Consider the following 26,776-nt stretch of genomic DNA (forward strand, 5'->3'; position numbering starts at 1 on the left):
CAAAAAATAGTGATATTACAAATGATAGGAGTAATTTACCAGGAATAATCATCTTAAATATATAAGCTCCTAATAACAGTATCAAAATTCATCAGGAACAAACTGGCTGAATTAAATGGAGAAATAGATAACTCCTTAACCCTAGCCTTTAATGTCCCTTTTTCAGTAAATTCTAGAAAAAAGACTCCCCCTCCCTCCCCCCAAAAAGTAAATACATAGAAAATCAAGAAGACAGTTCTGTCAACTGTCTTGTTCTAGTATCTGTGGGGCTTCCTCAGAACAACTGCAGAATATGCATTCTTCTCAAATAGACATGGAATGTTCACCAGAGTAGGCCATATGGGAATGTAAAATGTATCTTGGTAATTTTCAGAAGATTAAAATCTTGCTGAGTAGGTTTTCTGTTAAAACTAAACTGGACTGTAATAATGGAACATCTCTTTGTCTGAAAATTGCATAATGTGGTTTTTAATTGTGTGTCAAAGAAAAAGCTATTTTGAACTGAATGCAAACACTGAAAAATAACACCGAATTCTTAAATTACAGATAACAGTCAAAAGAATTTCAGTACAGAGAATTAGACTTGAACATACATGCAAAAATAAAATATTTTTACATCAAATATTTCAGTGCGTGAAGAATATGTCATGACCAAGTGATACAGGTTGGCTTAACATTTAAAAATGAACGTAGTTAGCTGTATTACCAGGAAAAGGAGAAAAATCACATTATCTAAGGAGATGCAAAATGAGAAGTGTTCAGAATTTGAATTTATGATAAATAAAAATTCTTAGCAACTAGAAGTAGAAGGAACTTCTTCAACCTGATAAAAGATATCCACGGAAAACCTGTAACTCTCCTCATAACTGATGGTGAAAGAATAAATGCTTTGTCATTTATGATTGGAATCCAGGCAAGGCTATCTATTCTTACACTTCTATTCAGCATTATAATGCATGTTTTAATCTGTATAGTAAGAAAAGGAAAAGAAATTTAGGGCCTGTGCGTTGGAAATGAGGAAATAAGCCACCTTTATCTTAAGTGACCTGATTATTGTAAATCCCTTAGGAATTCACATAAGCAAACTTGGTTGAAGTAACCAGTGCATTTAATAAAATCACAGAATAATCCATATACTCGAATAAGTTGTATTTTTCTCTATAAGCCATGATATACTAGAAAGCAAAATAGTACTATTTACTTCAGCTCCAAAACTTAAAATACTTATGAAGAAAATTCACTAAAACCTAATTTTCTACACCGAAAGCCATAAGATATTGCTGAGAGAAATTAAAGAAATTGTAAATGAGATATTTACCAGGCTTATAGAGTGGAAGGCTCACTATTAAGATTTCATTTTTCCCTCAAATGATCTTAGATTTCTAATATATGATACACATTCCCAATCAAAATCCCAGTAGGTTTTATTATAGTAATTGACAGGAAGTTACAAAAAATTCATATGGCATGCAAAGGACCTAGAAGAGTTAAAGTAAGTTTTGAAAAAACACACTTGGAAGACATAGACTACTGATGTGCTATCAAGGCAGTAACATTTTGGCTTAAAAATACACAAACAACTTCTAGAAAGTTTAGAAATAAATCCACAAAAATACCATCAACTGATTTTCAACAGAGACTTCAAGGCTAGTGAATGGGTTGAGGAACTTTTTTGTATCTAACTGTACTGCAATGCTTGGATATCTTATGAACTGAAATGAATCCCGAGTCTTGCATCATATTACACAGGATAATAAGGAATGGAATATAGACCTAACATGTAAAGATAAAATATAAAACAGGCTTCAAGCGGTAGAAACCACTTAGCAAAACAGTTTAACAATTTCTTATAAAGCATACATTTTTACTCAATTTTTAGATACTTAATAGAAATGACAAGATTCATACAAGAATATTCGCAATGTCCTGTGTTAGTTTCCATGGGCCTCCTAACAAATGCCCACAACTGTGGCGGCTAAAAGCAACACATTTATTCTCTCACATTTCCGGAGACCCAAAATCCTAAATCGAGGTGTTGCCAGGTTGGTTCCTTCTGGAGGCTTCGAGGAAGAATCTGTTCCCTGCCTGTCTTGTCACTTGTGGTAGCCGCTCCCAGTCACAGCTCTGTGTTTCCTAGCCGGTAGGAGGACTCCAGTCTCTCCTCCCTTACATTGCCTTCTCCTGCGTGTTTCTCTCGCCCCCTTTCCTTTTTTTTTTTAATTAAAATGACATCAGTCACTTAATTTAGAGCTCACCCTAAATCCAGCATGATCTTGTGCAGATCCTTAATTACATCAGCAAAGATCTTCTTTCCAAATAAAGTCACTTCACAGGACCTGGGGTTAGAACCTGACATACCATTTTTTCAGTTCCCTGTGTAACTCAACCCCTACATTGCCCCAGACTAGAAAAAGAGAGTCCCTTAACATGGTATATTTTTGGTATGTTTTTACAATGAAATCTTACTCATTAATAAAACGAGTAAAGAAATGAATCACACTACATGTATATGAATCTCAAAGTCATTTTATTCAGTGAGAGAAGCCAGACATGAAAAGTGTTTACTGAAAGTTTTATTAATACAAATTTCAAGAACAGGCAAAACTAAACTATTGTGGTAGAAATCAAAACTTTGGTTTCCTATGGCAGGGTGGGGATTGTCTGGAAGCAGACATGAATGAATTTAAGACACCAGAATGGTTCTGGGTTTAATGCCAGCTTTTTAATTCATCAGCGATGAAGCTTCTGTGTTAAGAGTATTTGCTAAGACTGCCAAATTAAATAAGTCTCTCACTCTCTAGCTTTCCAACTTACAGATCCTGAGCATTGACAGAACTCCTCTGGATCTCTTATGAAATCCTTAATGGTCTAGAATTGATAAGTACTTATAAACAAAGATAAGCAATATCTGATGGCTATAACCAATTTTCTATTTCTTGACCAGCTAGAGGAGTATACATTTTATCCTTTTAATAATTTTTGAATAATTCTTGGCTTTGCTCCTATGAAAAAAATAAAAAAAAATGTAGATTGCTGTTTTGTAGTTTTTAAAAAATAATTTTAGCTTCAGAGCTTTAATATCATAAGGGCACATTTATTAAAAAAAATTTTTTTTATACTCTTAGCACTACCCAGGCATAAGGTGCTTAAATAGCTAAGTTTTTGATGCATTTCTTTTTTTTTTTTTTTTTTTTAAAGATTTTGTTTATCTTAGCACAAGTGAGTGAGCGGGGCAAGGGGCAGAGGGAGAGAACCTCAGCCAGATTCACTGCTGAGTGTGGAGCCCAATGTGGGGCTCTATCTCAAGACCCTGAGGTCATGACCTAAACCCTTAGCAAGAGGGATGCTCAGCCAACTGAGCCACCTATGTGCCCCTTCAGATGCATTTCTTGACATGAAACAAACTGTTCTTTTTTCCTGAGCATTCTGGAAGTCTTGAAAGTAGTGGCCAACCAATAGTAAAGGGTAGATATTTTTTATGTAGTTTAGCTTAAGAAATCAAGTTAAAAACCTTTTTTCTAAGTGTGTTAATTCTGTTAATAGATTCACATTGCTTTCTTGGATGTCGCTTTCCTTCCTCAACCCTTTGTCATTTTCTCTGGTCTTGTCTCGGACAACGAAGCATTTGTTCTTTCACATTCTCCTTGCGTCTTGCACCTCTCCCACAGAGAACAGAAGAATTAGCTAATAAGAAAGTATGAGTGGAGAATGCAGTGTAAGGGGACAACAAACACGAATCTGGAAAATACTAAAAAATCAGCACAACAGGAGGTAGTTGGGAAAGGAAAGGAGTCCAAAGTCGTAGCAGGCAGTGCTCACAGCAGGGTCAACTCTAGTGTTTTGTCTAATAACTACTGTGGCGCAGTTAAAGTCCATTCATACTCCTGGAAAAGCAAAGGAGTAGTTTGTCAGATAGTTTTTAAGTTGTGGTTATTAATTTCCACACTGTGATGCTCTGAGTGGCACGCACATGTGATTGGCAACAAGTTAGCCCGAGGGCCGTGTCCTACCTGCCTGTGACCTCGAAGGAGTCCTTAAAACTTTGTGAAATCATATTCTGTTATTCCTGACATATGTACAAAGTCTATGAAGTAAAGGTTTAGAGTGGCCAGTCAAGACTGAAGTGAGTGGCTTTTCAATCAGTTGGCTAATTGTAGTGTTAGCTAAATGAATGGTTAAAATAGTTTTAAAACAACTTTAGGGAAGAATAGCGAAGATACGGAGAATGTACTGAAATTTCTTTTGAGGGAAGCCTATGCAAGTCTGCGGGCAAGAGGGTGGGGGGGACCCAACAAGTGTTTTTTTAAGATTTTATTTATTTGACAGCATAAGCAGGGGGAGCGGCAGGCAGAGGGAGAAGCAGGCTTCCCATGGAGCAGGGAGCCTGATGCTGGACTCGATCCCAGGACCCTGAGATCATGACCTGAACCAAAGGCAGACACTTAACCGACTGAGCCACCCAGGTGTCCCAGCAAGTTGAATAAGCCAGTTTCTGAATATCTCTTATCTATAAAAGAAATAAAGAGAACCAGATATGATATTAGAAATAGTTGGTATAAAAATGTCTACTTCTATTTCTTCCCCAATAAGACAATGGATGACATTAAAATTACATGTGAAAAACATAATCACAATGAGATGATGGAAGATGACATCTTCCTGGGGACTACTACTACTTTTTTTTTTACCCTTTAAGACAGATGGAAAGACTTGGATGATCCAAGGGTGGAATTCATGACTTAGGTGACTCACACAGCGCTGAGTGGGCATTCAGTCAGTACCTGTTGGTTCATTATTCTCTAAAGGTCTTTCATTTCATCTCTTCTCTGACAACACTCCCATTGCCAACAAACCCAAGTATGTCTATAAAGATCACCCTTGGCATTCGCTTGTGGTTTGATTTTCACCAGTCACTGTTGGAAAGGTATTCTCATTGGGGCATGGGCCATCTCTGGTCATGGGGTGGGGAGATTGCAGGAACTCTGCCCCCTGCTTTCAGACAATAGTGAAATCAAATTATTTTCACTTTCTTTTTTATGCTTTAGATTGATCTTCAGGTCACAGTTCATTATTGTCAGAGTTTTGTGATATGAGTTTATATTACTAAGACTCCTTAACAATAAATTGAAAGGATACCTCTGTGAAAGAGGAATTCTAATTTCTTTTAGCATTGTAATTATTAGCTATCTTAAAGTTAAACTTTTTTAACTCTTCTCCTCCTCTGTAGCGACTTTGTTACCATAGAGAAGATTATTTGAGCACTATAATGCTCCGTTTTTGCATCCAGCCTCAGACAAATGAGAGGTTCCTTAGCAAGCAAACAATGCAAGTCCTGTGGTTGAGGGATCATGTGAAGTGACAAAGAAACGTCTTCAGGAATTAAAAAAAAAAAAAATTCTAATTTTTAAACCTTTTCTGATCCTATGTGACAAAAGACCTTGATTTGATTAATGACAAAAAGAACCCTGTGATTATCGTAGATCTAGATCTTAAATCTTAGAACATTAGCGTTCTTTACGGGTTTGGTTTTGTTTTTAAGTAACAGGGACAGTCATGTGTCCTGGAGGATCAGAGTAGGCTCTTCAGTAGTGGACTCAAGACCTTAATGAGCTCCAGGTGATCCCTCAGGTTCTTTTCCAGCTCAGTGATTTTGTTCACTGAAATAAATTTATTTCATATTTGTCAAAATATTTTTTAAAATTTGGAAGGAAAAACAGTATGCAAAGGACGTCTAATTTTAAAAGTTGTTGCTCCAAGATGTGTTTTTTAGAATTTCTTTCCTGACTTTGCTTTGTCAGGCTTTTTCATGAACTCATAGCATTTGGTTCTGCATTACATCATACACTTACTCTGTCTTTTCAAGGTGCCTGTCCCCAGTACCAGGTAGACTCATTATTCATACAAATCTAAGTTATATTTTTCTAGGAAAATTAATTACTTTATACTGGCTACATATGGTTTGCTTGTCAGCAGGAAAGCTTTAACATATTTGGGGGCAGTATAATATAAGCATTTAGGCAGAGTTTTTTCTCTCTGTGCATAAAGTACATTAATATAGGTTAAAAGTAATATATTTTGTAGTACTAATATTTTCCTGGGATACTTCTCATGTTTACTGCAAAGTAACAAAGTATCATGAATGAGGGCGCAGGTCAAAAACATGCCATGGGTGCATCATACACCTTTTGAATGACTGTAACTGTGTGTACTCAGGTGATTACTCCTTTGTTTTACTCTTCTGAGGGATCTATTAAATGTAATAGAGCATTATACAGAATTGGCCCAATATAATATGAATGCCATTTGCAACGTTTAAGGATAAAAACGTAGGGAATTTAGCCCATTTGGGAACATTTAAGACATATGAAATGACTTTATGAGAAGTAATCACTGTTTAACTCTAATTTGTGTGCTGGACATAGAGGTCCAAACTGAAGTATTCATGCCCACTCGGAATTGGTATTCTAATAGAGCTTCATTTTATCTTTCTAGCATTTTATATTTATTCTATGGAACCATTATTAGTTTTTGCTTTGTTTTTTTAGTCTTATTTGAGCTTACAGTCTTTCTACTTTCTTGTAGGAAGAAAAGAAAAATTTCCTCTAGACAGGCAAATTTGAAGACATTCCTTGAGCTCTGGGAATTTTAAGATATTTCTCAAAGCTCTTTGTAGAGGGGAGTCATTAACTACATTAGTTGAACTCTTAGCATCTTGGCTGTATACACTTAAACGTTTAATCTGCCAGGTGGCTGGGGAGAACACTAAATGTGATTTATCTCTTTATATTATTGACTACGAAACTTTTCAGTCACTGTATGGATTCGGTCCCTCGGACACTTCCCTCAGTGGTATCTATGGAGAGCTAACCCCTTATTGCTCAGCTGCGGTTACATGGGGGTGCCGGGCTATACCGTCGGTTGCAGCCAAGCAGTGTCTCTTATAGCTTTTTGAATCTAGTCAGTTCAGGCTTTTGTCTGGTCTATTTAATTTTAAATAACAGTCATTATATTATGAGCAGATAGTCTTGTGCCTCCTGAACAGAAATCCTATAAGCTTTCTGTGACGTTGTCCTTTACTTTTTTCCTTTAGGGTCTGTGACTGACGCAACTATTCCCTATTTTAACCCTCAGGTGTTCTGTCACTATTTTTTTTTTCCTGACCTTGCTTCTCACTGCTTTTGATATTATAATAGTTGTTGAAATTTAATAGTTTCACTGTTATTGCCTCATCAAGGTGTTTTAAGTCTCAAATTCTTAGTATATTTGGCCAAGGAATTCATAGCTTAAATGCCCTTTGTCTCCAGCCTCCAGTTAAATGGCTGTTCTCCTCCCTTGGGTTAGAACACACGGGAGTCAGCTCAAGGCAAGAACTCTCTGACTCTCTAGCCTTTTTGTTCTTTCTAAAGTCTTCAACCCCCAACATTTGCAACAAGGGAACCCAGAGTCCCGAACAGGGTTCACGTGGCATGGGATGGACCTGTGGCTCTGTGTGGCTTCTGTCTCTGGCTATGCCCATGTTCCCCAACACCAACCCTGCTAATTTAGTGTGCATCAGGAGTCCTTCTACTTGACTGTTTCTCAAGAAAGTCAATTTAGTACAAATTGGGACCTATTTACTTTCCCTCCATCTAACACATACTGTTAGTCAGCAGGGCTTCTGAGGACAGCGGTTACTATTTGAAGAAAACAAACCCTCTTTAGACCTTTCTGAATGTTTTAAACATGACCCCACATTTTCAATATTGAACAAAAATTAATAGTAGGAATGCTTTGTACTTTGTTGCCTCTGTACCCTGTTACCTTTTTAAATTTGGTTTCTGTTAAATTATATATACTTGATTACCTGACCATTGTCATTGAATTAAAGCTTTCTTTCTATTGGGCATCTAAACTGTTAATTTTTCTTCTTTGAGGAATGACTCTTGATTGCACACAAAAACAAGCAGGGCTCTTCTCTCTCCCTGCTATCAGTTTGAAGGGACATATTGCTTCCTCGGCACTGTCATACCAATAAATTGTCCCAGATTACTCGCAATCATACAGTACTAAAGTATACCATGCATTTTAAAGGGAATCTGCTATTTTCTTTTCAATCAGATGAGCAATGTGAAGAGACTACGGCCACGGCTCAGTGCTATTCTCTTTAAGCTGCAGTTTGAAGAGCAGGTGAACAACATCAAACCTGACACCATGGCTGTCAGTACTGCCTGCGAGGAGATAAAGCAGAGCAAAAGCTTCCGCAAGTTGCTGGAACTTGTGTTGCTAATGGGAAACTACATGAATGCTGGCTCCCGGAATGCTCAAACCTTCGGATTTAACCTTAGCTCTCTCTGTAAAGTGAGTTCGTTTTTTAAAAACACATATTTGCCTGAACACCTACTTGGAAATGTCAGCCCTGATTACATTATTTAAATATTTTTATTTTGATGTGCTTTTATCAAGAATTTGAAGGAACCCATGAACCCAAACCCAGAGAGAACTGAGCTAATTTACTCAACCTCAGAGCTAAATCCAAATATTAATTTTCTCTGATCTGCAAATTCAATGGAAGGATTTTGTTTAATAACAGAATTATGTTGTAAACCTATGCTTTCCTGAACTAATGAAATGGAACATCAAAATATTATTTAAATCTAATATTCAATTCAGGTAGCTCAAATGATGGTATAGATATATTGAGAATTGCTTAGGCTTGCCACTACATTTTTTACCTTTAGTATTTAAATATTTCTTTGCTTTTTTTTTTTTTTTGCAAACTGACGAAAGGGAGAAAAGAATGAGACTGCTTTATATAAAGGGAAAATCATTTTATTAGGAATAAACATGCCTCAGATGTCATTGATGATTTTGAAATGTTTCTATCTAAATACAATTTTAAAGGATGTGAGAATTAAGTAAGTTTAGAGATTTGTTTCTTTTTTTTCTCCTGGGTTCTTCCACAGGTTAAATGTCCTTACGGCAAATATATTCACTGTTTTATGTAACAGAGCTCTTTCCTCAGAAGCGGGCCATAGTAATAGTGCTTTATTGATCTGCTTACAACAAATTCTTCTCCGTTACACATCATAAGAAAAGCTTTCTTTTGTTCTTCACCTGCTCTAACATCTATGCTACCTGATTAAGGAATTTGATGACTGGTTTTCCCCGCTGTCCAGAAGTTCACTTCACGCAACTTCACTTGTATAAAAGACCTACATTAGCATACACCTGTTTCCAAAATGAAATCCGAACAGGATTTCCGCTTTTACGCAATGGTGATTGCTTCTCTGCTTTACGCCATTTGGTTTATGAAAGGTTTCATGGGAATGCTCTACTTTTGGGGAGCTGGGGAGACCTGTGTTGCTATTGCCACTTAGGGAAGGTGAGAAACAAGTCCAGTTTTAGCTTTGGGTTTGCTTGAATAGTTGATCTCTCAGTGCTTTCATGACTTTCCTTACACAGTTTTCCTGACCTAAGCCTCCTCTTGGTATCAACAGCTTGTGAGCTTGCTTAACTCCATCCCCATCTTTTTTCCTCTCATTTTCTGAGCCTGATATATTCAGTTAAGATCCCTAGCATGGGGGCTGCAATTCATAATACATGTATTGAAAACTTTGCACATTTAAGGGGTGCTTACTTATTCTTGTGCTCAATGCTTGACCTGATCATCTCATTGAAAGGATGTAATTATTTATGTGGCATACACAGAACCCCTGTTTTTCACATGTAAACCATTATGATTAAAATGTTTAATAGAGCTCTTTCCAAAAAGTTATGGCAACAGAGTTGAGAGAGAGAGGCTAGCTCGGTTAAGGGAGGACAGCTAAGCATTCAGAGAGGAATAGGAATTTGAGCTGGATCTGGAAGTATGCGTGGATATTCCTGAGAAGGAAAGGCATTCTAGACAATAGCCCTCAGTTGGCATGAAGGGTCATATCGTGGCCTATGTGAGTCCACCAAATGATCGGAAGCTTCGGCGGGAGAGGCGTGGAGAAAATGGAAATGAAATAGTAAATTGGTGTAGACTGAAAAGCACCTCCAGTGGCACACCTGATGGTGAAGATTAACAGAGACATGTTAGTTCTTTAATTCAAGTCATATTCTCAGAGATGTCCATAGCAATGTAATTCTAATAGCGGTATGGAAGAAAGGTGAGCTGCACTGTCCAGTCCTGGTACCATGAGCCATGTGGGGCTGTTTACATGTAAATTAATTAAAATTTAAATAAAATTAGGAAATACCTCAGTCACCCTTGCCACGTTTCAGGTGAATAAGTGTCCATATGTGTTGGCAGCATAAATATAGCACATTTCCATCACCGTAAAGTATTCTCCTGGACAGCAATGGCCTAGAGGGCTATAGTTGGGAGAGACTCAGTGACTGGCTGATGTGTAGCAAGTGACTGAGGAACTCAAGCTGAAAAGATAGATGGCGAGGGTGATGGAATCTGCTGTGGTTATTTAGCAAATGTTCTGAAACAGTGTGTGTCTATTATGCAACTGACTCTATGTTGAGACAATGGAAGTACAAGCTTCGGTAGTGGCAGAAGGGTTTGGGGTAGGATAGGGGAGGGGTGAAGAGAAGTGACACATTTAAGGAGCATCTAGGAAACTGTGAGAATGTGGTGATAATTAACTTGGAAGGGGAAGGGCGAGGAGGCAAGCAGACCTGCCAGATTCAGGCTTTCCCTGAACAGGGAAGCAAAGGAAGACAGACAAGCTGAAGAGCAAGGTCAGGGAGGAATTTACACCTGTAAATCAACTGGAGTTTGTTTCTTAGTGTTAAGTGTCTGTTCCTCTGGAGAGCTTGTATCTCAGAACTCCAGTCGACTCACAGGGAGTTGACCATACGCCCTCCCTCATGCTTTCCTTGCAAGAGGAGCTGTTGACAAGACATTAGGTCTGATTGATGAGGTCAAGTGGTCTGATACAGTGCCTGGTGCATAGTAAATAATAAATAGCTGTTGAGTGAATGACAATGCAATAGACAAAATGGACACAAAGTTGTGCCTCTTAGTTATGCAGTTGAAAGTAGACATCCTCTTACACTGATACATAGTGGCTGATGCATAGTAATTTACAAGGACAATGCATGTTGCTATTATTTTACTATAGTTTATCTGTAAACCAGTTAATCTGTGTCCAGATAAGAGTCAACTGTATTTTCAGGCAATGATACTAGATATTTTGATCATCCCTGTTAGAAGCCTTCTGTTGTTCAAGAAACAAAATAAATACTACAACTTTATATTTTTTATTAGCCTACATGTCAAGTTGAAAGCATATATTGAACAAGATGATATCTCATCATGTTATCAGAAGTAGCAGCTTGGGGCGCCTGGGTGGCTCAGTCGTTAAGCGTCTGCCTTCGGCTCAGGTCATGATCCCAGGGTCCTGGGATCGAGCGCCCACATCAGGCTCCCTGCTCAGCGGGAAGCCTGCTTCTCCCTCTCCCACTCCCCCTGCTTGTATTCCTGCTCTCGCTGTCTCTCTCTGTCAAATAAATAAATAAAATCTTAAAAAAAAAAAAAAAAGTAGCAGCTTGATCTTTGACAATTGTGATTGAATTTTCACACTGAGTATAAAGCATTTGGTTTGATGATAAGCCCCCATAAAAGGAATTCCATATTTATTTGACAGTAGAAAGACAGGGTAATATTTTAATCTGTTAAAACATGCTGGGTAATTATATGACATCTAATATTCTATATTCAAAATCTTTACTTTTAAATACCCTTTATAAATTTAGCTCTAGTATGAAAAGTGTATGAAAATTCATATTAAATTGTTAACTTTGCCTCATTTAGAAATAATTACATGAATCGTGAAATCTGTATACATTATAGTTTAATTTGGGGGGCTGTGTTACATCTTTGTATACATTTATAATTGACATAGCTAAATACAATAACCCTGAGTTCAGAGGGAAAGGTTTGTGAGCTCTTTTTTATCCTAAAGATTTGATGTGGCCTATGATAAATAAGTATAAAAGTAAAATATGAGAAAGAAAACATAAGTGAGAAGCTATTAAGATATAGGTGTTTAGGTTTGAGACTCAGTGAAGTGCAAAAATGGTAATGAAACTTTACATGAGCTAAAGATGAGGTTTCTCTCATTAGCCAAAGCTGAACTTCACAAGAAAATTTGCATGTGCATTGTTATAAAAGAAAAATATGTTGAGCCGTGGTCTTTAAAACAGTAAATGAATCAGTTACATTAGGATCTTTCTTTTAGAACTCTCCCTCCCTCCCCTCCCCCTTTCCTTTCCCTACAAGTGTGGACCAGAGCCTCTTAGGGTCTGACACTCCAGGAGAACCCTCATGGTAAGATACAAATGTATTTTGCAGTTACATAATGCTATTCCTAGTTTAAGTAAAATGGCGTAAGTACCTTGCTTTCTGATGGCTTGACCATTTAAAAGGATAAACCTTAGAATATATAAAACAATGGATGGACTTATCATTCATAAAGTCCTCCAAAGATACTGCTAGACTTTATATAAGAATTGGATAATATGCAATTGGAGATTATATTCTGTTTTTCAGGACCTGCTATTGATTAAATGCAAATCCATATCCTTAGAAATTCAGTCAGTAAATGGTAGGGCCTGACCAAAATGCCCACCTAGAAAAAATGCGTATGTGCTTAGTGTTGAATTTTCTTAGACCTGTTGGTAGGGCAAAGACCTTTTTTTCCCCCCCCCTCAAGTAGATCAGTATTCTAGCAAAAGAGTGAGTTGACCCAATCATCAAAGTTTAACACTGTATTAAAGTATATGAGAGGGTTTTAACTTGTAAATTTAAAAAGTGAATGTTACCAATTCATACACCATGGCTATAACATGTGTTTAATATTTCCTAATGTCTAATGATAGGTAATTTTGGAGTAACAAATTATCCTGATCAACACAGCTGGATGATGTAGCTATAAAATGTAGCTCTTTGAGTAATTAAGTAAGCTGTATCGGGACAGTAGATATAAATTTTAGAAGAGTTTACGAATTGTAATAATTTACTTTTGCCAGTGTTTATGCTATTTTGGGGGAAATTGCAGAAACAAGTAATTATTGATTCCATTATAAATGTATCAGTATTAATCACTTTGTAGGAAACTTTTCTATTCTCTGTGGCAGTAGACCATGCAGTGAGTTCATCTCAAAGATGAAGTCATCAAAGGATATGTAGTAATGGGAGTGTGGAGGGGTTGGAAGTTAGGTATTCAAAGGGTAGGCAGTGGGAGGCAAGATTTGTTTTTGTGTCCTCTCTTGATTTTGATTTTTTGTCCATTTAAAAGATTTTTTTTTTTTTGTTCATTGAAGTGCATGAAATTTTTATCTGATCCCCTATATATTCTTTTTACAAGTGCAGGCTAACCAAAAGTAGAATAAAGCTGCCCAAAGCTGTGATGGAGAAGATTTTTATATTCTTTCTTTTTTAAAGATTCATTTATTTATTTTAGAGAGAGGACTCGAGCGAGTTGGGGGGAGAAGCAGAGGGGGAGAGAGAATCCTGAAGCAGTCTCCCTGCTGAACAGAGAGCCCAACTGGGGTTCTAATCCCAGGACCCTGAGATCAAGACTTGAGCTGAAATCCAGAGCTGGCTGCTTTCCCAACTGAGCCACCCAGGCACCCGTGGAGAAGGTTTTTAAAGGAAAAAAAAACAAAAAACAAAACTGTTTAATTTCCTTTTTGTTTAATGCCCCCCACCAACTCCAGTGAGTGATTTCTTGAAGTTATGAACAGCTCTTCTTGTAGTACCTTGATTATCAACCTGTAATACCCTTGAAGAAATACTGATGTGTCACCTCCACATTGGATCCATTACTTGAGCATGTATGGATGTGGATCTTGATTAGTGGCTTTTTAAAGGTCCCCGGGTAATTTTAATGCACAAACTAAACTGAGAATCACTTTGTGTTCTGCCCTACTTCTTTATCCCAGAATGGAAAACCCCTGATTGGTGGTGTAAAACCAGACAACAAACAAACATACAGAAGCAAAACCCAACCAACACAAGAATAAAAAACAAAAAAGAAACAACTCCTCGGCTTCACTTAAGGATGAATGGTGAAAATATTTCCAAAAACTGATGCTTTTTTTCATGCCAAGCTGAGCACTACTCTGAAAGTGAAGTAAAGTAGTGAGTGGAGTGTGAATCTCAGACACACAGTGGAACTGAAATAAGTTGATGGCCAGTGTCCTGAGTTATTTTGCAGGGCTCTATCTTGTACAGGTAGAGTTTCAGTCATTATAAAAAGCAGGAGACAAATACCTCTGCCTGTCACTTGTTATAGCCATATAGAGTAATACTGTGAAGCTTCTTTTGTGAAATTTTGCTTCTCATATATCGCTTTTCCTTCACTCTATGAAGTTATTTTGAAGAAAGACCTCTGCCAAACAAACCCATTGTTCCATCTGCATTGTGTTTTAGAAGGATTTTAGAGAGGTTTTTATTCTTTATTGGATTGGCAAAATCATACCAGTGAATTTTGGCACCCTTTGAAAGTAAAGCAATTTTTGGCCAAAGACTTGCAGATAACAAATGCCATTCTTATTTTACATCCAGCCAATTAAGTCACTGAAATACTGACTTCCAAAGTAATGTGAAACTACTTAGGATTCTTAACCCCTTTGATTCATTTATTAACACAATTAATCTGTAGCATTTTCCAAGAAATATTTTATTGGTTTTGCTAAGCAATGTTTTTGATAAATTTTATTCACATTACCTTTAATTGCTGTTAAGCATTGTCACTTGAAATTATTCTTTCCCTAGAATTAGAGTGTTTTCGCTTGTGAGCAGCAAATACACTGTGAGCTGTCATCTCACCATTCTCATGGAAAGCCTAGCTAATCTATCAAACTTCCTTTACCCCCAGCACACAGCCTCAGCATTGTCCTTAGCACCATACTTAGAGACAGCTGCTATCCATTAGAGGTAGCACCCAAGATGAATCTTACCGACCATCCCTGTTTTAGTCTAGTCTCCTGTGTTTATACATTTTAAAAATGAAAAATCAGAAACTGAGTAAGATGCTCCATTCCTGGAGGAACTTACTGTTTACCTCTTCTTTGTCAAGGGTCTGCATTGCTCTTGTGTTTTTGGGATAGAGGCAAAACGTGCAGCATTATTATCTCTATAGTTATAGTTCGTGGCATTTATGAACGTTTGTTCTTAGGCGGCAGAGGTGGGGGAGCATGATGATAAAATGGGAGCACACCAAAGGCAATGACATTACAAGAAAGGAAAATTATTAGCCAATATCTCTCATAAACATAGATGCAGAAATTCTCAGCAAAATTTTATAAGCCAAAACCAATGATGTATAAAAAAATTTACATAGCACAACCAAGTGTGATTTATTACAGGTATGGGAGGCTGGTTAAACATTTGAAAATCACTTAACAGAATCCATTACATCTACAGGCTAAATAAGAAAAATCATTTGATTATGTTAATAGATGTAAAAAGGCATTTGATAATAATCCAACATCCATTCATGCAAAACTAGAAATACAGAGGGGGACTTCCTCAAGTTGATGAGGAATATCTACAAACACTATAGCTAGCATCATTCTTAATGGTAAGAAACTGAATGTTTTCCCTCTTCAATTGGGAAAAAGGAAAGGCTGTCCCTGCTCATCATTCTTATTCAATATTGCATTGGAAGTCCTAGCTAATGCAGTAAGACAAGAAAATGAAATAAAAGATATTTAGATTGAGAAGGAATAAATAAAAGTGTCTTTGTTCATAGGTGAAATGATTGCCTACATAGAAATTCCCCCTGAATTAACCAAAAAGGGGAAAAAAAAAAATACCTCCTGAAACTAATAAAAGATCATAGCAAAGTTTCAGGGTATAAGTTTGACATAAAAACAAAAAGTTAATTGCTTTCTAAATACCAGCAGTGAACAATTGGAACTTGAAAGTGAAACCAGTATCATTTATGTTAGTACACAAGAGAAATACTAAAATATGAACAAGATTATTAGAAAAATTATAGAACTTTCATGAAAGAAACAAAAAGGTCTAATAAATAGATATTCCAGGTTAATGGAAAAGAATATTTAATATTTTAAGATGTTTCTTCTTCCCTACTTGATCTATAGATTCAATGCAGTCCTAATCAAAAGCCCAGTGAATTACTTTGTGAATATTGCAAGCTGGTTCTAAAGGTTGTATGGATACGTAAAAGACCCAGAATAGCCAGCACATCACTGAAGAACAGAGTTGATGGACTGATACTACTGGACTTGAAGAATTCTAAAGCTGCAGTAATCAAAACGTTGTATTGGTTAAAAAAGTAGATCAATAGAATAGAGAGCTCAGAAATAACTCCACATAAATACAATCAAATCTTTAACAAAGAAGCAATTCAATTGAGAAATAATAATCTTTTGAAGAAGTGATGTTGGAACCAGTGCACATAAACATGCAAAATAAAATGTATCTACATACAGACCTCAGGTCTTTCATAAAAATTAACTCGAAATGGACATAGGCCTAAATGTAAAATGCAAACTATACAATTTTTAGAAGAGAAGAGAAAATCTTAAGTGACCTCAGGTTTGGCAGTGACTTTTTAGATAGGATACCAAAAGCATGATCCTTGAATGGAAACTATTGCTAAGTAGGATTTCATTAAAATTAAAAACTTCTGCTCTGCAATAAAAACACTGTTAAGATAGAAGACAAACCACAGACTGGGAGAAAATCTTTGCAAAATACCTGATAAAGGACTTGTATCCAAAAATATACAGATAACTCTTGAAACTCAGCAGCAAGAAAACAAGAAATGGTCAAAAGACCTGACCAGACACATCACCAAAGAAGATTTACAAATGGCAAGTAAATATATGGAGAGATAATCAACATCATATGTCAATAGAGAATTATAAGCTAAAACAATGAGATAACACTACACACCTATTAGAATGGCTAAAATCTGAAACACTGGCCGAGACCAAATCCTGACAAAGACGTAGTACAGTAGGAACTCTCATACGTTACTGAAGGGAATGCAAAATGGTAGGTACCAAGTTAAACATAATTTTTTTTTTAAAGGCTTATTTATTTTAGTGAGAGAGCATGAGTAGGAGGGGCAGAAGGAGAGGGAGAGAGAATTTCAAACACACTCTACGCTGTGCACAGAGCCTGATGCAGGGCTCAGTCTCATGACCATGTGATCACAACCTGAGCTGAAACCAAGAGTCAGATACTTAACTGACTTCGCCACCCAGGTGCTCCATGTTAAACATATATTCAACATAGGATTTAGAGATCACACTCTTACTCAAAGGAGTTGAAAGCCTGCACAAAAATGTTTATAGCAGCTTTATTTTTAATTGTCAAACTTTGCAAACAACCAAGATGTCTTTCAGTAGGTGAATGAATAAACTGTGATGCCTCCATACAATAGAATATTATTCAGTAATAAAAATAAACGATCTCCTAAGCCAAGAAAAGACTTGGAGGAACCTTAAGTGCCTATTAAGTGAAAGAAGCCAGTTTGAAAAGACTACATACTGGATGATTATAACCACTGGCTTTATGGAAGAAAGAAAATTAAAGAGACAGTAAAAAGTTCCATGGTTGCGAGGGGTTGTGTTGGGAAGGTAAGCAGGAAGAGATGAATAGGTAGAGCACAGTGAATTTGGGGTGAAACTATTCTGTATGACAGAGTAATGGTAGTTACATGGTATTACTCCTTCTTCAAACCCATAAAACTGTAAATGAAGAGTGAACCCTAATGTAAACAGTGGATCTTAAGTTAATGATGATGCATCAATATCAGCACATCAATTGTGGTGTGTACCACACCTAATGGAAAATGTTACTAGTAGGGGAATCGGTGTGGAGGAGAAGGTATATGAGAACCCTGTTATTTTCTGCTCATGTAAAGCTGAAACTGCTTTAAAAAAAATAAAATGTGGTGGTTAAAAAATAAAAGGTAAAACATTTATTTTAAAATTAATGTATTTGATCCATTTATATTAACTAAAGGACAGTGAGCCGTTTTAAATGTCTTGTGGAATAAGGAGGCTGTATAAATAACATCAAATGATACAGTAGATAATGTAATAAGCTAAAATTTTTACTACAGAGCAAAAATGCTTTTAGCACTGTAGTTTCTGTGTTCGCTAAAATCCAAGAGAAATAAATTTAAAACATAATTCAGGGAAAGTTGAGGGGGGATATGGAAGAAATCAGCTTATAATTATAGGAATCCATATTATATAAAGCCTTTTCTTGCTTATTTAATAATGTTTCAACTCTCACTTTAGAATGAAAATTACACAATATAAATTATTCTTATATATGAACACAAATTGTCTAATATCTTTTTTTACCTAATACAATTGATCTCTACCTATCTTGAAAATCATTATGGAAAGTTTTATTATTGGTATTAATAGTTATGGTGGTGACATAGATGATGTGAAGCATCTTATTTAAATTAGGATTTTTATTTCCATTGTAGAGAGATAACCAATCTTTTTAAAAAAATTTAATCATGCCAATTATTTTCTTAATGTGTTTACACATATCAAAACAATTCATTATATAACTGGTTTTCACTAGTGAGTTTTTACTGGCGTGTTGACCTTCTGTCTGAGAAAATATATATTCTTTGACAGTATGTGTTAACACATCTATTTTTATGTGAATACCTTTAACTTAAATTTAGAGATACTATTTCATATGTACACAAATCACTTTATTCTGCATAGGATTTTAGATGGAATAGGATGTTATACTATATACTTGTTCAAGTCTTTTAAAGGTTAAACTTAACAGCTGTCTTTTCATCTACCCATATTCATATAATATTTTGTCAGCACTAATCTAGCAATGTTGAAAGGCTTTCTGTTTGAGTGATAAGATTCAGGTGGCATTTTATTAAATTTATGGATACAACACTAGAAAGAATGTCATGCTCTCAGAACTAGAGATGACCTCGGGGGAGAAGGTGTCTGTTTTTAGAGGCTTTCCAGGCTAGAATTAACAGGTTATAGGGCTTCAGTATTTTAAATTGCATCGATGTTCTTTTGTTGTCTTACTACCATTTTTATCCACTGTGGTTTTGAGAAATCTGTTTCTTTTGACACATAATAATCTCAAGATTTTTGTAGAGGAACTGTATTTTGTAGTGGGGTTATGAACTTTGGATTCACACAGACATGGGTTTAAACCTTGACTTTACCAGTTAGTTGCTATATGATCTGGAGTATGCTGCATGATCTCTCAAATCTTTCTTCTCCTTAATTATGCATGTAATACCAGTTCCTCATAAAGATATTGTGTGTTTTAAGCACTAAATATATCTTTTTTTGGCTACTCCTGGTCTCAGGATAAGTGCCACATAAGACCTATGGCTATAATAATATCAGTGGTATTAGTGTTAATGGTGTTAATATTGACTATTACTAATACTCATAATTAAAAATGGATTTGATTATTAATACTAATCATTATCAATATTAATGGTATTCATGCCATTCACAAGTTAGGGTCTCCTAGAATGTTCATGGAGCACTTACAGATTCTCATAATTTTGTCTTTTTATGATCAGCAATGTCTGCAACAGCTAGAGTGTCCATGCTGTTTTGATACATACTTAGATAATAGAAACACAATAATGGAAGCAGAGTTACTAATTTGGCAATATTCTTATGATTTTAAGTGTCATTGGTCAAAGGCCTTTGAATTCTGAGGATCACCAAAAATTTACTCATATTTTAGGAATTTTCCTTGTGATTAAAACAATGAATGTTCTTTAAATGTCATCCAAATTTGTGCTGAATAGCTTAAAAATATTTCAAAACTTTGCATTGTAGCTACAAGGGAATTCTACTCCAGAGTGACAACTAGGCCATGATTTATTACAGGATCTTTTAACATTATTTTGTCTGGAATGAACAGAGCAGTTGAAGAAACTCCATCTATCTTTTTGTTTATTTGACATCCATGCTGCATTAAATGTACCTCAAAGAAACAATATACAAATAAGAAATAAAGATTTTATTTATTTAGACAGAGACAGAGAGGGAACACAAGCAGGGGGAGTGGAAGAGGGAGGAGCAGGCTTCCCGCTGAGCAGGGAGCCCGATGTGGGCGCTCGATCCCAGGACCCTGGGATCATGACCTGAGCTGAAGGCAGACGCTTAATGACTGAGCCACCCAGGCGCCCCCTTAAACAAATTTTTAAAGCAAATATTTTAGCTTCATTTTCTTTCCAAGAGTTAGCGTTAAGAAGTGTGCTCAAGTGAACTGTTCTTTCTCTTCAACAAAATTAGCACCATCCCTCAAGCTTTCCTTATTCTTCTAGCTCAGTCGCTGATTATATATGATACGAGTAATTAGTGGAAATCGAACGTGCCCTTTTTGTTCATGTTTCTCAAAAAGGGGTAAAAAAAAATTGAGCAAGTAGATAAAGACGTTGATAAATATTTTGTTGTGCACTCATGCTTTTAGAAGGTGACCTTTTTTTCATTTTCTTGGAAAGCAATTTGGGGGGAAGAAGGGAGGGAATAGAGTAATTGGGGCAGGAAGAATACCTTTGTGTACTTACTCCTGAGAATCTTAGGACCTGAATGAGGATTCCTCACCCGGATTTTAAAGCACGTACCAGTGTGTGAATGAGGCACCTGTGTTAGCAACAATTGGTTGCTATCTTTGTTTCTTATCTGACCTTCTTCTCATTTATTAGGTTTACTTTGAAATATTTATTTGGAAATTTGATTTTTCTTTTTGTCTTACAGCTGTTAAATACAGATTCTGAAAGGATGGGAGAATTTTGCTTCCATTTACTATTCAGTAGATCTACTTTTTAATATTAGATTGTTGCCAGTACTCTACTTGCTAACCAGGCAATGTTTTCAGTAATACAGCCAGCCCAACACCCTCCTCCACGAATTACTGTCTAGCTTTGTAATGGTCTCTGAATAACTTGAATCTTTGTTTGACTTGTATCCTTAACACTGACTAAGCTGATAGATGCTATAAACTATATTATATTCCAGAATTCTAATTCTGAATTTTTATTGCTCATGAATAAAGACCAGGATTGATCCAGTTGGTTGTTGTTAGATCACAGAGATTTCTTGATCTATTAATCCTAGCAGTTGCTGACTAGTTGCATCATATATAGTACTGGAAAGCTCCTTCCAGGCTTTACAAATTCTAGAGGTCAATGGTGCTTGTGCTAATCAACATTCCATACAGGCTGCATATCTCGTTTCACAAGAAAGGAGCATGGTGAAGATATAATTAGTGGCAGTCGGGAGCTGAGAGCCCACAAAAGGGATGCTATTCCCCAGGCAGTCATTGCTGTCATGGGGGTAGGGGGGATAGAAGAGTTCACTATCAGGCTGCTTTAAAAAATACAAACAAAACCAAAAGACAGCTTTTATGCTATGTCTTGGTTATACAAGAGAAAATTATTACATTTATGAAAGTTGGCAACTTTTACTCTGGCCTTATCCATTAAAGATGATAGTGTGAAGGAAATTATGGATCGAAAGGTAGCTTAATAAATGAGATGAACATTCTCAATATATGTGAAAACAGGCTGAGAGATTCTAACTGCTTTTAGCATGCAAAAAATAACTTGTGAACTGGGATTACAACTAGGTCATATATTTGTATATAAAATATACATTCTATGTACTTGTTTGGGTTCGTTTGATCAGCTGTTGAGCTTTGGGGGTTAAAGGCTCACAATCTGGTGGGCCTAGACCATTATACTCCTCTCTGAGTTCTAGCCAGGTATATGCTCAACAGTTTATCCACCCCCAGGGGATAGAAAATTGGTTCTTGGGAAGCAAAAGTATCTTGCTGTTTTTTTTTTTTTTTTTAAAGTTTTTATTTATTTGTCAGAGAGAGCACAAGGAGGGGGAGCAGCAGAGGCAGAGGGAGAGAAGCAGGCTCCTCACTGAGCAAGGAGCCCAACGTGGGACTCGATCCCAGGGATCGAGTGGGATCATGACCTGAGCCGAAGGCAGATGCTTAACGACTGAGCCACCCAGGCACCCTATCTTGCTGTTTTTATGTGCAAAGCATAGATACACATACAGTACATGAACAGATATACAGGATACCTATGATTTTAAAATTTCATGGGTGCACATGATTAGGAAAAAAACATACCTGAAAATGCTCTTTGGCCAGCAATAATGAAAGAGAAAGATCGAGAAACATTTTTCTATGCCTGTATCAATCTACATCCTTTGTGGGCATTTTTACTTGGATGTTACTTAAAAGCTTCACACTCATTCAAAAGTGAAACCAGTCTCTTTGCACCCCGCACCCCACCCAAATCTGTTTCTCTCTCTTTCCGTTACTTCAATTAATGGTACCACCTGGGTCTCCACGGCCCCTCTGTCAGGCCCTTGTCTTTCCCTGCCTGTATTGTTGTTTCAGGTTTTTAAGTTCTTTCCCTGCTTCTGTTCTTTCCCTTGCTTTTTGTCTTTTATCCACACAGTGCTAGAGGGAGCTTTCTAAACTGTCAGTCTCATCATCTCTTACCCAGTTTAAAAACTCCCAATTCTGAGGGATCCAAGGCATACCTTTCCTCCTGTTTTCTGGTCTTTTCCTGTCTCCCAGCTTTATATCTGTCTACTCTCTCTATTGTCCTCCTCAACACACACTTCTTTTTCTGAGTCACTCAGACTCCTCAAATGTGTTGTTTTCTTCCTCAAGTGTGGCCTTTTTCAAATATTGCTCCTTCTCATGGTACGGCACTTTTGAATTTTCTCCTTCCCTTCCCTAATCCATACAACTTCCTGTCTACCAGTGTTCCAGATGTCCTGTCCTCTGAGGCTTACTTTGTTATTTTTATTCTACTGTTTGTCACACCATGGTAAATGTACTAAACAGCTTCTTGAGGAACAACTCTGTGTCTTATTATTGCATCTCTGACTCCTACATCATCTAGTAGGATGTAGGAAAAAAATTTAAAACATTTTTTTAAAAAAGGAACAGATGCCTGGGATTGTTTTAAGTACTATTATCATATAGACTTTCAGGTTATTCTCTTAAGTGTTTATCATGTATTTTTTGCCATAAAATGTTGCATAATAGATTGGATTAAGCTTATACTTTTCAACAAGTGTTAATGACTTCAAACAACAATACTTAAAGAGTAGCTTTTCAAGTACTTAAACGTTTGCAATTCAAAATAGAATTAACTAATTTTACAATTCATTTACTTCTTACCTACAAAATACAGTATTAACATTAGGTACGTAGGCAGATTACCGAAATATTTTTGACTGTTTTTTTCTCCCTCTCATCCTGTCTAGCTAAAGGACACAAAATCAACAGATCAGAAAACAACACTACTTCATTTTCTGGTGGAAGTATGTGAAGAAAAGTACCCTGATATCCTGAATTTTGTGGATGATTTGGAACATTTAGACAAAGCCAGTAAAGGTTTGTGCTTTTATAGAAAACATTTCACTGCTCTGAGTCTTCAGTTAGTACGTCAAGACAGAAAATAATGCCTTTTATTTGAACAAACTTGCTACTTTGCCACAGTGTTTTAAATATATTTATAAAAATATAAAATATATGTAGTTGTGTAGTTAAGCTTTATGAATACCTGCCCAGCCCCACCCTCTGCTGCTCAGCTGCCTCCACTGTAGCCATGGTAACCCTCACTTGAGTCAGTGTCCTTCACTTGGGGACAATCATTGTGCCTGGGCCAAGCCCCAGTAACCAGTGTCCCCAATTAGCCTAAGTTCTAAATCTGTCTCCACCCACACTGAAGGTAGAGACTGCCCTCTTTGTCCTAGTAGAGACCAATCTGCCAGAAATTCCCTTCAGTCCTTTCTAATGCCTGGATGTCTCACCTACTTCTGTCCCCACTGGGTTTAGATCAGGTTGCAAAGGGTCAGGATAGGATAGGACCTGTTATTAATAGTTGGTTATAATATGATTTAAATGCAAGTTTTGACCACTTGAAGAATCCAGTTTTTATTTATATAACCTATTCTGTGAAAAAATTTTACTTGCTCCAACCACCAATTTATGAATACACATTTCTATGAATATATGCATACTTCTTGGAAGACAACTCATTTGAAATGGTGGTATATCTGTATTGTCATTGTGTTGAAAACTGGCCATTAGAAATGTCAGACTATTTTTGTGTTGTTTGTTGTTTATTGTCTTCCTAAAATTGGAATTTGTCAACTTAAGAATAACTTCACCACCGCCCAGTTTTAGTGAATATTCCTTCTTAAAAAAAAGTCACCTTTGTCATTTTCTACTCCCTTTGTTTCTTCTGTAAAACTTCTTCTAGTAACACTCTATCTGCAGAGTGGTAATGTGATTGGATGAGATGTTCTTTTGACAGTTTTTCCTGAGATGTATGTTTCTTCGAAGTGCATATCTCATACAGCCTGTTGAGGTGGTGGGGGGTAGAGGAGAGTTAGAAAAAAGTAGTCTGGATTTTTAAGACCGAAAATAAGCTTTTTACTTTACTTTTTGCTCCTGCATGCTAATGTAATGATGTTGGAATTACTTACTTTGTCCTTGTGCTTCCTAAGAATGTCCTTGGTATAAGAAGATAATGACCGTATGTGTATGTATGTGTATATATATATATATATATATATATATATCTGGGTGTAAGTGTTTTAATGGAATTTAAGAAGGGAAAACAATTATTTTCTTATATTAAACAATGAGATAGGGCAAAAGTACACGGAGGAAGAAAACACATTAAAAATAACTCAGTGATACTCAAAATGCTTTTAAGTGATTGATTCATTCAGGGAAGGTAACTTCTCTAAAATGAGATTTTGGAAATTTTGAAATAAAAAGTAAACGGGCCAAAAGAGAATTGAAAAGTGGGAGAATTGAAAGTGATGAATGGTAAGCATGATAAGTAAAAGAATAGTAGATGAAAAAGTTGTGCATAATGCCTTGAAATATAGAGAGAGTTCTTTTTCTGGAGAAAAGATAGCTGCATAGAACTATAGCTTATACCAACATTAGGTCTTTGGGAAGAATTAAATCCGTGCAAGCATTTTATGATAATAACAATTTGCATTCCTGACCACTTCACCATCCTTTCCTCCTGGTTCTAAAACTGAACAGTGAGCTGGAACATACTTCTCTTTCAGATGTACATTTTAGTATAGTATTTATTTTCCAGCAGTGGTGCTCTAAATGAAGTTTTTAAAATACCATTTATCTATTTTGACTCACTTGGTTGTACTTAAAATTCTGTATTTTATTATTTTGCTTTTGGAAAACTAACTTTGATAAGGGCTTGAAGAGTTGTAGCTTGGTAATTAGATACTTCTGTTTATTTTCTTTTTTAATGTTGCTACCGGGGCATTCTAGGGCCTTGGAGGTTTTTCATTTCCATCTGTTAGAGCGGAGGCATGCATATGTGTATAGGTCAGCACATAGCATGAATGTGTTTCACTGGAAGCAGCCCACTAAATATTTGAAACAGAAAAGCCATCATCGAGATATAGATAGATAGATACACATGGATAGAGATGGATATAGATTTTTTTTTATATAGTGTAGGTGATTGTCGAGCATAATTTCTTTGTGTGATTATATTACCCTGTTAATGAACGAGATTTTAGCGGAATGAATGTAATAGTTTTGGATGAAGTAAGTCTGTGTTTGCTTTGGAAAATTTCAGTGCTTTTATATTATATATCATCATTTAAAAGTTTCCATATTTGAAGTCTCCTCAGTGAGCTATCACATGAATTAAAAAGTACCTTTGTTTTTGAGACATAACAAAATCCTGGCCATTAAGTCCTCGTGGATCAGCAGGGGGATCTTTCATTGCAACTAATGAGCTTACCCGTATGACAATTTTCCAAAAATCTACTTCATTAGGGCTGCTGCTTTTCTAAGAGAGTGGCTTATGGCTTTTCTGTTGTATTTCAGTGAAAATACTTTGGGTCATTATTGTATTTCTGTATACCATTGCAATATTTCTTTCTTTTTTTTTTTTCCTGGTCTTTGAAGGGTTGAATACATTGTTCTCTTGTCTACACAGTTGAAGTTAATGGACTCTAGTCTGTGAAAGTTTTATTGATTATTTCACAATAACCAGCTTCATTATTAACTTGGAATGTTTTTTTTATTAATGAGTAGAAAATATGACAAAACTCTGGGGGTTTGGAGCGTGTATTAAAGTAAAACCAAGGTAAGTTTATAATGTCACCTTGTTCAGCCCTGTCTCTTTTAGGGTTCGTGGATCTCTGCCATATATTTCTCTTCTTCCCTAGGTAGTCTAAATTCTAGGAATGCCGTGCAAGTCCAGTCTGTAACTAACTTCTTCATTTGATAAGCAGGTGTTGTGTGATTACTCAGTGTCAGAAACTGTGCCCTTGTCTTGCTGCTGGTCCAAGGTTTAGTTTCTGTGTCTCAGTGGTGACCCAGGGGACTGCACTGGCACCTGGCTCCTGTCCTAACTGGCTCCTCTTACACTCTCAGGATCCTTGACTTCCTCCTCTCCTTCGATGCAGCTTCGATGCAGCCAGTGTTATTAGCCTAAAACAGAGCCCTTCTTTTCCTTTCTCCCCATAATTCCTTAGGTGACCTCTGCAGTTTCCAAGGGCTTACATACCATCATTCGGTTAATGACTTACAAATTTGCACCCAGTCTTCCCTTCTAAGCTCCACACTTGCGTATCCACCAGCGAACTTGCCATCTTTGGCCACACCACATGCATAGATCACGGTATGCCATAAAATGCGGCTCTTAATTCCTACACCCATAACCGCTCCTTCCCAAGTTTTGTTTACTTGAGAAAATCCTTC

The 26,776-nt window shown here is 36.5% G+C and overlaps 1 protein-coding gene across 5 annotated transcripts in view; it reads left to right on the plus strand.

Annotated features, from left to right (window-relative positions):
- The window catches only part of DIAPH3 (diaphanous related formin 3), a 488,952-nt gene that overhangs the window by 253,284 nt on the left and 208,892 nt on the right, over nt 1–26,776 (plus strand). For all 5 annotated transcript variants that reach the window (XM_073894471.1, XM_073894473.1, XM_073894474.1 and 2 more), the window contains 2 exons: nt 8,098–8,337; nt 23,281–23,410. In XM_073894471.1, the coding sequence (XP_073750572.1) occupies nt 8,098–8,337; nt 23,281–23,410 (370 nt within the window). The remainder of the gene's footprint in view (nt 1–8,097; nt 8,338–23,280; nt 23,411–26,776) is intronic.

Source organism: Callorhinus ursinus, unplaced genomic scaffold (assembly GCF_003265705.2).
Source record: "Callorhinus ursinus isolate GAN/ISIS: 27379988/994484 unplaced genomic scaffold, GSC_fseal_2.0 scaffold7, whole genome shotgun sequence".
Classification (NCBI taxonomy): Eukaryota; Metazoa; Chordata; class Mammalia; order Carnivora; family Otariidae; genus Callorhinus; species Callorhinus ursinus.